At 44.0% G+C, this 14,803-nt stretch overlaps 1 protein-coding gene across 1 annotated transcript in view; it reads right to left on the bottom strand.

Annotated features, from left to right (window-relative positions):
- The window catches only part of NALCN (sodium leak channel, non-selective), a 690,956-nt gene that overhangs the window by 181,918 nt on the left and 494,235 nt on the right, over positions 1-14,803 (bottom strand). Inside the window, 1 exon segment of the mRNA XM_030201343.1 lies at positions 13,086-13,192. Coding sequence (XP_030057203.1) covers positions 13,086-13,192 — 107 coding nt within the window.

Genomic DNA, 14,803 nt, shown 5'->3' with positions numbered 1-14,803 from the left:
AATAGGACTTTGAGCGCAAGACGCACTCCACCGCACAAGTGTGAGTGCCCTCCCGTCCACCACAAGAACGGGAACCAGCAGTACAATATAAAGCATAAAAAAGGAGACCACTCCAAGGGGAGGTGGGAGGGTATGTGAGAATATAAGGCCCACTGACTGCGGAGAATACCTGCTACAGTTAAGTATCTTCCCTTTCTCCGAGGACAAGCAGGCCTATAATTCTTACAGATGGGAATCCCTAGCTACCAGGCTCACCACAAACAACTATCAGTGGTCAATTGGACCTTGCAACATGAGGGCAAAAAAGTAACCTGAAACTATATACAATCTGAGTGAGCGTGCAGCCTGGAATGGAACAGAATAAAATGGGCCTAGGAGGATGGAGTTGGACTCTAGATTCCAAACAAATTCTGCAGAACTGTCTGTCCAAACTGACTGTTGCATCGGGTATCCTGCTCAAGGCAGTAATGAGATATGAATTTGTGAACTGAAGACTATGTCGCAGCCTTGAAAATTTCTTCAATGAAGGCTGACCTCAAGTGGGCAACCAATGCAGCCATGGCTCTGACATTGTGAGCCTTGATATGTCCCTCAAGGGTCAGCCCAGCCTGGGCATAAGTGAAAGAAATGCAATCTGGAAACTGTGTGTTTCCCAATGGCGACCCCCCATCCCAATGGGATCAAAAGAAACAAAATGTTTTGTGGACCGTTTGTAGGGCCTAGTCTGCTTTAATTAAAAGGTCAATGCTTGCTTGCAGTCCAAGATGTGCAGTGAGCTTTCATCAGGATGGGCATGAGGTCAGGGAAGTAACAGCCACCAAAAATATGACTTTCCAGGTCAAGTACTTCAGATGACAGGAATCAAGTGACTCAAAAGGAGCTACATCAGCTAGGTGAGAACGACGTTGAGGTCCCATGACATGGGTGGAGGTTTGACAGGGGGCTTTTGTCAACAGCAAACCTCTCATGAAGCGAACTATTAGAGACTGTCCAGAGATGGGCTTATCCTCTACATGTTGATAAGCACTAATTGCACTAAGGTGAACTCTTACAGAGTTGGTCTTGAAACCAGACTTGGAGAGATGCTGAAGGTATTCAAGCAAGGTCTGTATAGGGCAGGAAATAGGATCTAGAGTCTTGCTCTAACACCAGACGGCTAATCTCTTCCATTTGAAAGAGTAACACCTCTTAGTCGAATCTTTTCTGGAAGTCAGCAAGACCCTGGAGACCCCCTCAGGAAGATGCAAGGAAGTAAATTCTAAACACTCAACATCCAGGCTGTGAGGGCCAGAGACCAGAGGATGGGATGCAGAAGAGATCCTTTGTTCTGCGTAATGAGAGTTGTAAAACACTCCAATGTCCAAGGTTCTTTGAAGGATAATTCCTGAAGACGAGGGAACCAGATTTGCTGGGGCCAGTAGGGAGTGATCAAGATAATGGGCCCGTGGTTTTGCTTGAGCTTCAGCAAAGTTTTCCACACAAGATGAATGGGAGGTTAAGCATACAGAAGTGCTATCCCCCTGCAAGTACATGATGGACTACTTGAAGAACCCACCAATCAGAGGCTACAAAGGGCCACCTTTCTCTGTAAAACTTCAGCCTCCCCTCGACTGGCATGTCATCCAAGACAATCACTTTTACAGTGGCTATACTCTGCTGGAGCCAGTCAAAAGCTCGCCCTCTGCTTTGACTGGGGAGCCATCTGGGCATTAGGTGCATGCTATTGATGAGAATGAGCATGCTGCAGCTGAGCCTCCTGAATCAGGCAAGGAGAAGGGGTGTACCTAGTCCTCGAGTAATAAGTACTCCTATTCGACTTGCCAAAAAACCTCCCCAGGTGCAGAAGGTACCGGTGGGACAGAGAATCAATGGTATTAGTATGTATCTTGATGAAGTCAGCGACCTCCTCCACCTTCTCTCCAAAAAGATTATCTTCCCACCATGTGGCATCCACCGGGTCCAAGTCAGACACTCAGCCAAGAGAGCCTGAGCATCACTAGGCAGAGATCCTAGAGGCCACATCAAAAGTGTTATAGGCACCCCTGGCCAAGACTTTATGACATTCTACGAAGAGGTTCAGCCTGCTCCTGTGGGAGACAGTCTGATAAATCAGACATACTGCGCACCAAGGACCGCAAGCACAGTTAATGCGATTGGATATAGGAGATGAGCATGAAGAATCTAGGGTTCTAGATTCTCTGCCAGGGGGTATCGAAGCATAGTTCCTAGAACTCCTGGCCCTTTTGAGTGTGGATTCTACCAACAGGGAATGATGAGGCAACTGGGGCCTATCAAACCCAGGGGGTGTCAATCTTCTTGGGGAAGAGAGGGACCGACAAAGGGGACTACTGGCACAGACACTTCTCGGGAACTGATGAAACCTTCAGTGCCCCAGAGCTCCTGGCACCATTCATTGAGGGGGGATCAGTGCTTGGCATAGATGCTCCCCGGTGCCAAACAGGACAACGTTGAGTCCTCTCAGCGCCTCAGGATCGGGTCCGACACTGATCGGACCTTATGGACCTGCATAGTGGCTGGCTTCGGTTTTGATGGAGACCCACTCAATGCATGGTCACTCCCAGTATGCAAGGGTTTCGCAGCCATATGGACAGACACACCCAATGCCGATGTCGACACCAAAGACACTGATGCTGACACTAACATCAAGTCTTCGGACCTGGCTCCAAAAATCTTGTCACTCTGAGCCTCTCTGTCCAACTGTGTTCTCTTCTTCATACAAAGACTGAGAATACAATTTGCAGGGGTATGATCACAGCCTGAAAACTGTAGACATCAAGAATAGGTGTCCTTGCCAGAGATGGTCCTGTTGCACCAAGTGCAGCATTTGAAGTCACTGGGAACATTTGATGACATGAAAGAAAAAACAGCAGAGGCCAAATCAAATGACTCAATGGTGCTAAAAAAGGGAAGAACACCAGAAAAGAGAAAAGGGAACATCAGAATATAAGAACATAAGAGTAGCCATACTGGGTCAGACCAATTGTCCATGTAGCCCAGTATCCTGTTTCCAACAGTGGCCAAGCCAGGTAACAAGTACCTACCAGAAACCCAAATCATGGCAATATTCAATGCTACAAATTCCAGGGCAAGCAGTTGCTTCTCCATGTCTGTCTCAATAGCAGACCATGGAGTTGTATTAATCTTCCCTACTAGTTGGTATCTCATTGAAATTTAATGTTTTTATTTCATTATTAATTCAGTTTGTGGTGAATCCTTCACTTTTAAATATCAATATAAATATATTTTTTATTATTGTTTTAATTACTTTTGATGCTCTGACACAATCAATAATGAAATAATGCTTAATCATTTGCATGCGATAGGGTTTCACTCTTTTCTCAATGAAAGGAAGTTTTGTGTGATGAAAGAGAATACCACATCCTCTGAGTTAGTGTGTTCCACTGGTGTACCACAAGGTCATGTCTTTCAGCAATATTATTTTATAATTTTGTTGCCAATATGTAAGTTACTATATTGTTTAGGATTGAACTTTAGAATCTATGCTGAAGATATTCAGTTTTTGTTAAACATAGCTCAATCATTTGAGAAATGTTTTTATATGTTATGACTATGTCTGACTGTCATTGAGCAGTGGATAAAGTGGAATCATTTAAAACTGAATGTGGCCAAAGCCCAAATTCTGTTGCTTTCCATCCATCCACTGCAGGATGCCCCTTCCCACTTTTCAATGGTAATGATATCCATCCCAATTTACAGAGCATTCGTAACCTGGGAAATTCATCAATGACCATGAAAACACAAGTTTTGAAAATAATACAAGTTTTTTTTAAGTTGAAAACTGTTAGGTAGTTGAAGGATTTTCTTAATGAATATAATTTTCGTACAGTGGTATAGAGTGTGGTTTGTCCATCTTTTGATTATTGTAATGGACTTTTGGTTGAGATTTCTAAGAATTTGTTGAAAGCACTTCAGGTTGCCCAAAATGCCACAGCAAGAATGATCATTAGTAGATGTTCACTTTCTCCCATATTACACCAATATTAAAGACATTACATTGGTTGCCAATTGAAAGTCAGGTTTGCTTTAAGATTTTGCTATTAGTTTTTAAAGTGTTGAAAAATTGTGTTTCAGTGATGGTGTCATCAAATTTGAAACTATATCAGCCTCCTACAGCATTGAGGTCAGCAAACAAGAGATTATTAGATGTTCCCACTATTATATCTGTTAGATTGGAAGAGTATAAATCTTTTGTGCTTTTAGTAATTGGACCCAAGATGTGGAAACTTTACCTTTACAAATATGTGAGCTCCAAATAGAAAGACAATTTAGAAAAGAATTGAAAACTTTTTTTCAGCAGTCCTATGGTACAAGTTTGAACTATAATTGATGAGTAAAATGGACTGAATAGTATGAACTAAATTAGGACTATAGCTGTGACGATCTGAACTGATTAGCTCTTGAACTGATAGAAGGTTTTATGTTTGTTGGTTTATATTTGTTTTAGATTGTGTATGTTGTATGTAATCCCCCATGGGGCTCATTTTCAAAGCACTTAGAGTTACAAAGTTAAATGGTAACCTATGGAACTTTGTAAGTCTGAGTGCTTTGAAAATAAGCCCTTTAGAATACTAAGATAATTAAGTCCTCCATTTAGACATTGCAGCAGATAGGCAGGTGAGCTACTTAAAGAACTGGAAGAGGCAAAAGAGCTCATCTGGACTGCTGAGGAGCAGCATGAGAATGCCTTGGTTGAAGTCATCCAGTCACATAACCAATTCAGAGCTGCTCTAGGAAGAGGCATGGCTCAAAAGAAATTACCATGAGCTGTTGGATGAAAAAAAGAAAAAAAAAAACAACTGTGAAAGAGAAGAAAGCGGTAACCTGCAGGTTGCAGAATTGCAAGGACAGTTGGAAGGGAGTGCTCCAACTGACCATTTTGATGAGATAAAGAGTTTGCTGACCACTAAAGTAATAGTGAAATTTAAACAGATGGCAGCCGTGGATGGGAAGCTGTTACAGCAGCAGCAGCAGCAAGCAATCAAAGAGCTTAAAGACCATATTTGCTGACAAGCTAGGCCCAAGAATGTCATGTCCAAACAGAGGCTGCGGGACAAGTGAAGCAGCTACAGCAAGAATTGGCAGCAACAGTGCAAAGGTAACTGAGGGGAGTCTTTTACTAAAGATTAGCTCGAGTTATCTGCAGCAGGGCCCATACGAATAAAATGGGCCCTGCTGCAGATAACTGAAACTAATCTTTAGTAAAAGATCCCCCTAAATGCCTGCGCAGCCATAAGAAGCTGTAAGCAAAGGCCTAAGCATTGAAGGCCCTGAACACAGTGCTCTAAGTAGAAGTACAAAAATTGAGACTCCAGGAGGAAGGATCCTGTAAGAGAGAAATAGTAGTCAACTAAGAATGTACCAGACTGGCAGAGGGGAATGGGCTGTTAACCCAGCAATCAGCAGAGTTTCAAAACAAGATCAGCATGGAGTATATCAGTGTGCAGAAGCACCAAGAGGCAGTGCTAAACAGTAGTATATGGATATCGCATGACCAGCTGGCACAGAGACAGGCTCAGCTGGCCCAGCTTGAAAGTATCCAGGAGGAAGAATCTGAGGGAGCTTGAGGATTTGGTTACTCAACTCCAGAAGGCTTCTCAAGCAAGGGTCACCTTGGAGAAATAGATCCGTATTTTGGGAACCAACTTAATGAAGCCTTGATGGTGGAGGATGAGCACACCACCCGAACTCTCGTCCACTCTCTCATCAGCTCTCGCCTTGACTACTGCAACCTACTCCTCACTGACCTCCCTCTTAGCCATCTATCCCCCCTTCAATCCGTTCAGAACTCTGCTGCACGTCTTATCTTCCGCCTAGACCGATATACTCGTATCACCCCTCTCCTCAAGTCACTTCACTGGCTTCTGATCAGGTACCACATTCAGTCCAAGCTTCTCCTACTAACCTACAAATGCACTCAATCTGCAGCCCCTCATTACCTCTCTACCCTTATCTCCCCCTACACTCCTACCCAAATCCTCCACTCACAGGACAAATCCCTCCTCTCTGTACCCTTCTCCACCACCGCCAATTCCAGGCTCCGCCCTTTCTGCCTCGCCTCTCCCTATGCTTGGAATAAACTTCCTGAGCCCATACGCCAAGCACCCTCCCTGCCCATCTTCAAATCCTTGCTCAAAGCCCACCTCTTCAATGTCGCCTTCAGCACCTAACCATTCTACCTCTATTCAGGGAAACTCTAGACTGCCCCAATTTGATTGTCTGCACATTAGATTGTAAGCTCCTTTGAGCAGGGACTGTCCTTCTTTGTTAAACTGTACAGCGCTGCTTAACCCTAGTAGCGCTTTAGAAGTGTTAAGTAGTAGTAGAAGTACCATTTAATTCAAAGTTCACAACTCAAGACGCTCAAGTCTTGACTGAAAACAGAGCTGTAGTATCAGACAGAATAATTGAAGAAGTGACTTGAGGAAGAGTTGGAAGTCAAGAGAGACCTGGTGGAGGCTGTACAGATTTCGGGTCATGTATCTGAGCTGATCAAGGAGCAATATGATACTGAACCAAGTGTTGGCCATCAGAGTGCTCTGGTCCAGGCGATTAATGAAATCAAGCAATGGAAAAACAACTGGGTGCCAAGTGCAATACTGGGACTAGGAGTACCAGGCCAAAAAGAAAGTAGCCTGTCCAGTGTGAAGACAGCTGGTCCAGAGTTACTGAGTTTTGGAGAATGGTCGTTAAGGATGTTGATGTGTTGAGTGATTTCACTGAGGAATAGAATGAGGCTATCATGAAGCATTTTAAAGTAATTAATGTGAAATTATCAGAAAATAGGCAACCTATGAGTCTTGTCTTGGAATTTCACACGTAACCCAGTGGCCACGGTACAGTAAGTGGTCAGAGATATAAAAAAGCTCCTAACAATAGACTGTGACAGTGGTTCATCAAGGGAATGTGGAGGCACCTGGCATGTTGAGTGGTCCAGAGGAAGCTGATGAAGAAAGCAAAGACAGAAACATAGAAATATGATGGCAGATAAGGGCCAAATGGCCCATCCAGTCTGCCCATCCACCTCCTTTTCCTAAGGGATCCCATTTGCCTGTCCTACGCTTTCTTAAATTCTGACATAGCCCTTGTTTCCACGACCTCCACCAGGAGGCCATTCCACACAACCACCACCCTTTCCATGAAAGAGCATTTTCTTAGATTCCTCCTAAGCCTATTTCTTCTTAATTTCATCCTATGCCCTCTAATTCCTGAGTTTTCCTTCATTTGAAAAAGGCTCACCTCCTGCACATTAATGCCACTGTGGTATTTAAATGTCTATCATATCCCCTCTCTCCCGCCTCTCTTCCAGCGTATACATGTTGAGTTCCATAAGACTGTCTTTATATGTGTTATGACAGAGACCACTTACCAATTTTGCAGCCACCTTCTGGACCGTGGACCATTTCCATCTTGTTTATATCTTTCTGTAAGTGTGGTCTACAGAATTGTATACAGTACTCTAAATGGGGCCTCACCAGAGACTTACACAAGGGCACTATCACCTCTTTTTTTTTCCTGTTGGTCATCCCTCTCCTTATGCATCCAAGAATCTTTCTGGCTTTGACTGTCACATTTTCTACATGATTTAGCCCCCTATATTGTACAGTTCCCTTGGATTCTTGTAACCCAAGTGCATTACCCTGCATTTCTTAGCATTAAATCTTAGTTGCCAATTATTGGACCATTCTTCAAGCTTCACTAGATCCTTCCTTGTGCCATCCACACCCTCCAGAATGTCCACCCTATTACAGAGTTTGGTATGACCTGCAAAGAGACAAACCTTACCAGACAGTCCTTCCACAATATCACTCACAAAGATGTTAAAAAGAGCTGGCCCGAGGACCAATCCCTGTGGTACACCACTGATAACATCCCTTTACTCAGAGCAAGCTGCATTTACCACTACCCTCTGTCTCCTTTCACTTAACCAGTATTTAACCCAGCAGTCATTTTAGGTCCCATACTGAGGGAACTCAGTTTATTTATCAGTCGCCTGTGTGGAACCGTGTCAAAGGATTTGCTAAAATCCAAGCACACCACATCTAGCACCCCTCCCATGTCCAACTGTTTGGACGTTCAGTCAAAGAAATCAATCAGATTTGTTTGACATGACCTGCCTCTACTGAAGCCATGCTGCCTTGGGTCCTGCACAGAGAGTTGGATCGAGGAAGAGCACTAGAGAAGGTGTACTCAGATTTAAGCCTTAGACATGATTCCACATAGGCAACATATACAAACTGCCCTTGGTATGGGCCCTAAAGTGACAGACTGAGTTAGACACTGAGAGCCAGATGCACAAAACCTAACGAGCCCACAACTTGCGTTTTAAACTGGTTCCAGGCAGTTTAAAACGCAAGTAGTTTACCGGGGCATGCACCAAGGGCATTTTTCCTGTCATGGTAGCAGGCAACGAAAACAGAATGCAAATTGTCTAAAGGCTATTATAATGAGCTGCACTATCGTTGCAGCTCATTATAATGAGATGCACTACCGTTTTTCCGATTCCCTTACCGTGGGAACCCTAACGGGAGGTCTGCTCCTCTCGTTAGGGCTCCTGTGAGGGAATCGGAAAGAAAAAGGCACCAAAAAAAGTAAAAAAAAAAAAAAAAGCAGCGAGCGCACGTGAGGGGCGTCCTTTATGGACATACTCTCCCTGCGCTTGGTCTTTTGTTTTTTTGCCGTTTTGCTCACAGCGGATCTCCATCCCTACTGCCTGCCCTCACTTTTGCATCCCTTCTTTGCTGCTGTCGTGGCGGGCAGATCTCCCCCCCCCCCCAGCGCTCCTCCGGACTCTCTGATCCCCCTCTTCTGCGCTCATGATGGCAACATGGCTGACCCGACAGAAAAGGAAAAAAAAAGACTACCCCAAATTATTTGCGCTAGAACTAAAAAAGTTCTTTTATGCTCCTCTTCCAGGTCTCTTCAGCCAATCAGAGAACGTTTAGCTGGCACCTGCAAGCTAGACGCGCTTTGACTGGCTGAAGAGACCTGGAAGAGGAGCATAATCAAAAGGGATGTCCCGATTCTCCGACTCAGGTACCAAAGGAATAGAGAATGCAAATGAGCTACAACGAGTAGCTCATTTGCATTCCCTTTCCTTAGTGAATTCCTGTTCCCTATCGATTCGCTATGAAATCGGTAGGGAACGGGAATTACCAACGACTTTGATGCATCTAGCCCTGAGTAAGTGGAAGGTGGCAAAAAGCATTAATAAAGGGAGTTTACTTTGAGAAAAAGGGTGTTATCAGTGGTGTGCTACACGAAACAGTTCTTTGTATGATTCTTTTAAACAATTTTATAAATGCAAAATGCATAATTTAATTTAATGCACAGGGATGCTTAATGTCAGTCCTTGAGGGCCGCAACCCATTCAGGAGTTTCCTAATGAATTTGCATGAGATCTATTTGCATAAACTGCTTCCATTGTATACAAATAGATCTCATGCATATTCATTGTGCAAATCCTAAAAACCTGACTGGATTGAGGCCCTTGAGGACTGACATTGAGCAACCCTGGTATAAAACATACATTACAAAACACAATATACAGTATACAAAATTACCATCTTCACCAACCCCAACCAAGTAAATGTAAAGTTATCCTTCCTTTTCCCCTAGAAAGGAGCTATAACACATGTTGAGAATCCAAGTTTTTAGTTTTCTAAAACTCGTGTAATTAGATACAATTTTTAACTCTACTAGAGATTTATTCCATATTAGTGGAACAGTAACTTAAAACATTGAGACTGCCTTTTCACTGATTTAGACTCCCTTAGTGTTATAAGGTACAGGTTACAAACATTCTGAGAATAGAATATCCACTTGGGGGTATAGACTCTCAAATATTTCTTCACATAAACATGCCTTTATCATAAAAGGCATTAAATGTCATACACAAAACTTTAACATAATTCTGGACTCGACAGGTAACCAATGCATCTTTCATTCAAAACTCTTAATAATAACGGTCTAAAATCTTGGAACTCATTGCCACTCTACCTCCGTCTGAGTTAAAAATATTTCTTTTTCAAGATGCTTTTTCTGGTATTGATTGAGTTGAGCTCTGTATGTACGCTCTGCTGCAACTCTGCTTTCCTATCACCTCCCTTGTCCTATCTTATCCCTTTTCTTCTCCTTTTTGTTTTTCTTATCTATTGCAATTGTAGTTCCTTTCATTGCTTTACCAATTTGTAAATTTGTGAACCAACCAGGTGGCTTGTACCATTGGTGCAGTATACTAATAAACCTAAACTTGAAACTTGATATATAGTAAAAGAGTTGCATCTTCCTACAAATTCTTAAAAGCAATCATACACACTGCAATACTTTGGATTATTTGCAATTTCTTCAACACATATTTAGGTAAACCCAGACAGATTCCATTACAATAATCCTGATCACTTAAAGCACTTGCTTGAACAACTATTAGAAAATCATGGGGTTGAAGAAAGGTCTCAAGTGCCTTACGATTTTCAATTTTATTCTGGCTTTCTCTGAGTCTCAAGTGTAAGAGAAGACATCAAACAGACTCCTGAGATTTGTACCTCCAAGCTGGTTGCTAACTCTTGGTTCAAGAAATTGATTTTACTCAATTTTAGTGGCAATTCACTCTTACCTACCTACAAGACCTCTGTCTGAGCCACATTCATCTTTAGAGCCCTGCTTACTAAGCTGCGTTATAGGCACATTAGCATCTTTAACACACGTTAACCATGTATGCACATTAGCCATGTATGTGCCCATAATATCCCTATAGGCACTAATTGTAGGCACGCGCCTTAGTAAACAGGGCCCTTAAAGAACTATGCATCATCTATGCTGCACAGCATAAATGTTCACAAAACTGTAAAATTTCCATATAAATAACCCTTGCTTTTTATTAACACCCCACCACCACCATACACACACACATCATATCACCAGAAATTACTTTTATAAAAATCAGGTGTCTGTGCCAGTCTCTGTGACCACTACTGTGCAGGCACGATTTTTAATGCTGTTTTTGAGTTGTAAGCAATGAAGCATGCCCCTCACTTTCCCAGCATCCCCTGGGACTAATCGCACCAAATCATGCATACACAAACATGCATGGGAGCAACTTACAGCCAGGGCCGGTCTTAGCAAGTGCGGGGCCCTATGCAGACCAATTTAATGGGGCCCCATCCTAGCCCGCCCCACCCTAGCTCCACCCTTACACTAGCTCCACCCCCACCCTAGCTCCAGGGCTGGCCACCCCTCCCCTCTGAGCTCCAGAGTGGCCACCCCTCCCTCCCAGGCTGCTCCCTCTGAGCTCCCAGGCCATCCCCTCCAAGCTCCCTCCCAGCTTCAAGGCCCCCAGCTCCAGGGCTCTCCCCCCTCCCTCCCAGCTCCAAGGCCCCCCCTCCTTATGGGGAGGAAGAATGATGACTGTGGAAGGCAAAGCAAACTACCCTGCTAATAGTTTGCCAAGGAACTGTCACACAGGTGGCAGCACTCACAGTTGCTTGCGATTTGCTACTTGCATAAAAGGGACTATCTTTATTTTTCCAGAACATCCAAACTGAAACAAAGAGATCTGATGACCTGGAAGATCAGGACCTAAGAATCAAGTACTGACTGTAGGCAGAACTGGAGACTGCACAGGTGAAAGGGAATTTACTCTGTTTGCAGTCCTCTCTTCCTATCAGCACAGTTTAGTGAATAACAGAAGCTGGGAAATTTACAAGTTGCACCTCCAGTCCTACCACGCTTGTACTGCTACACCCTCCCTGCCACCCCCCCCTCCCTCCTTCTGAATTTTAAAAGTTACCTCGTCAACGTCGGGTTACAGCGGCCGGCAGGTAGCAGCAGCAGTGAAAAGCATGCGAGCTGCTCGGCACTTCGGGAGCCTTCCTTTCCCTCTCTCAGCTCTGGTCCCGCCCTGACTCGGGAGGGGGGACTGGAGCTCGGGCAGTCGGGGCGGGGTGACTTCAGCTGCGCCTTTCCTTTCCCTCTCTCAGCTCTGGTCCCGCCCTGACTTGGGAGGGGGGACTGGAGCTTGGGCGGTCGGGGCGGGGCCCCATTCAGCGCGAGGCCCTATGCGGTCGCCTCGCTCTAAGACCAGCCCTGCTTACAGCACCATCATGGCCTAATGATGCCACCAACTATCCAGCCTCTCCAGACCCCCCTGACCCCTTTAACAATTACATTTTTAAATTCTGGAGGCCCCAAAAACTTTCTTAGGCCTTGCTGGAGTTACAAGCTGCATCCTCCTGCCTCCACACTTGAGTGGACTGTGATGCCACTGTTGCACATATGTGATGACATCATGCACACATATGGTAACTTTCCCACATTGGCCCTGAGGCTCCAGTAGAGCCGGGGCCTTTCTGACAACCTCTCCCCAGGCTAGCTTACTCAATGCCAGCCTCGAGCACAAAGCAGCTGCACCAGCCACCATAGCTGTGGCAGTCATTCATGGGAGCCTCTCTGACCCCTGGACCCCCCCCCCCTCCTTTCCAGGTACAAATTAAAAAATGTATAACCCCTTGTTATACAGCAATGCCACTGCTTAACAGGTACAACCACAAGCAAATATATGTTGTCATGAAATATTCACACATTTTCTTGTCTCATAGATAGATGCCAGTGTTACTGCTTACGCAATCTTAAAAAAAAAAAAAAGAAAATGTCTAGTTTTTCAAAAACTTTTTATTTATGCTTTAAAGAATAATTCACAATATACAAACCCTCTTGTTTAATAAGCCGCGCGGCAATGCCAACACAGCCCATTCAAAGTGAATGGGCTGTGTTGGAATTAGCGCACAGCAGCCTTTATCATGGTTTAATAAACAAGTAGGAAAGTAAATAAAGAAATATACACTAATATTCCCAAGAAAAACTATGCATATCCACAAATAAAGTTTAGTTTTTTGTATTGATTGTGATTGTAATGTAATCACTTTTGTTATAATTCTTAAATTTAGAATTTTTATATTTAGAATATTATTGAAGTTCCATAGAATATTAGAGAACATTGCTTAAGCATGTCATTTTTTTCAAAAATTACTCAATTTATTTTTACTTACCAGACACGAGGCACCCAGAATCCTGGCTTTTTTTCTCCAGGCTTTAGCTTTAAGTTTAGATTTTTTGAAACACTGACATTAATTCTAAATATACCATGACATTCTTCCTAAGGCAAAACAAAATATAAAGTATATTAAAACATTTTTCAGTGTGTATTCCAAAACATGTATCATATGCGCACTTTCTGATCGATATTCAAAATGATTTAACTGGCCAGAAATGGCCGCTGACCAATTAAATCGCTTGTTCAGGGCTATCCACTAATTTTCAGTAGCACTTAACCAGTTAGGGGTGGTGAAAATTAGTGATTAGTGCCTAAGGGGTCCTTTTACTATGGTGCGCTGAAAAAATGGCCTGCGGTAGTGTAGGTGCTGGTTTTGGGCACGCACAGATCCATTTTTCAGCGTGCCTGCAAAAAATGCCTTTTTTTTGTTTTTGCCAAAAATGGACGTGCAGCAAAATAAAAATTGCCATGCGTCCATTTTGTGTCTGAGACCTTACTACTAGCCATTGACTTAGCGGTAGGGAGGGGCATAATCGAACAGCGGGGGGATGGGCCTGGGTCCACTTGCCTAAAGTGCACTGCACCCACTAAATACTGCTCCAGGGACCTGCATACTGCTGTCAGGGAGCTGGGTATGACATTTGAGGCTGGCATAGAGGTTGACAAAAAAATTTTTTTTTTAATGTTTTTTGGGTGGGAGGGGGTTGTTGACCACTTGGGGAGTAAGGGGAGGTCATCCCCGATTCCCTCCGGTGGTCATTTGGTCAGTTGGGGCACTTTTTTGAAGCTTGGTCGTGGAAAAAAAGGGACCAAGTGAAGCCGACGAAATGCTCGTCAAGGCCGGCTTTCTTTTCTCCATTATCGGGCGAAGCCAGCCATCTCAAAGCACGCCACTTCGCTACCCTACTGAAATGCCCCCTTGAAGTTTGGCCGGCTCCGCAATGGAAAGCAGTTGGCGCCGGCCAAAATTGGCTTTCGATTATACCGATTTGGCCGGCTTTAGGAGATTGTCGGCCATCTCCCGATTTGTGTTGCCAGATGCCCGGTGATCTCCTTCGAAAATAAGCTGGAAGGTCTCTTTTGTTAACCATGCGGTAATCGCCCACACACATCAAGTCAGAGTTACCACCCGATTTTTGCTGCATGCCAGAAAATAAAATATATTTCTGGCACGCATAGCGGGCGTGCGTAAAAAATTAAATTACAAGGGTCACGCGGTACCTCCAAATTGGCGCATGTTAGGCGCACGTAGGCGTCTATGTGGCTTAGTAAAATGGCCCCTAAATGAAAACTGGCTAGCATGGGGGCATTCTAGGAGCGGAGTCAGTACTTAATCAGCCAGCACTTAACTACATAAATGGGACCGAATAAAACGCAGTCCTATCTTTATGCAGCAACCTATGCCGGTTAAGTTCTGAATATTGACTTAACTGGCCTATATGTTAGCCGGCGCTGCATAAACCACAAATGGCCCGGCATTGAATATCTAAGAACAATGCCAGCGATGGTCTGCAATACGCTCATTGCCGGTGGCAGACGTTTTACCCCTGAATTTTTAATTTTGCAAGGCATGGCTCATGTTCTGTAAATCTATGCCATACTGTTATCCTGGGGTATGTGATTAGTTGACTCAGAAAGCCTTGGGTCTGTAACCTTTGATTCTACAGGGCAGAACCCCCTTTTTATGATTAATTCCTCTTTCTCCCATTGGAT

This window comes from Microcaecilia unicolor, chromosome 4 (genome assembly GCF_901765095.1).
Source record: "Microcaecilia unicolor chromosome 4, aMicUni1.1, whole genome shotgun sequence".
In the NCBI taxonomy this organism is placed as follows: domain Eukaryota; kingdom Metazoa; phylum Chordata; class Amphibia; order Gymnophiona; family Siphonopidae; genus Microcaecilia; species Microcaecilia unicolor.
Note: the sequence above shows the minus strand (reverse complement) of the source record. Positions and strands in the feature narration are given on the sequence as shown.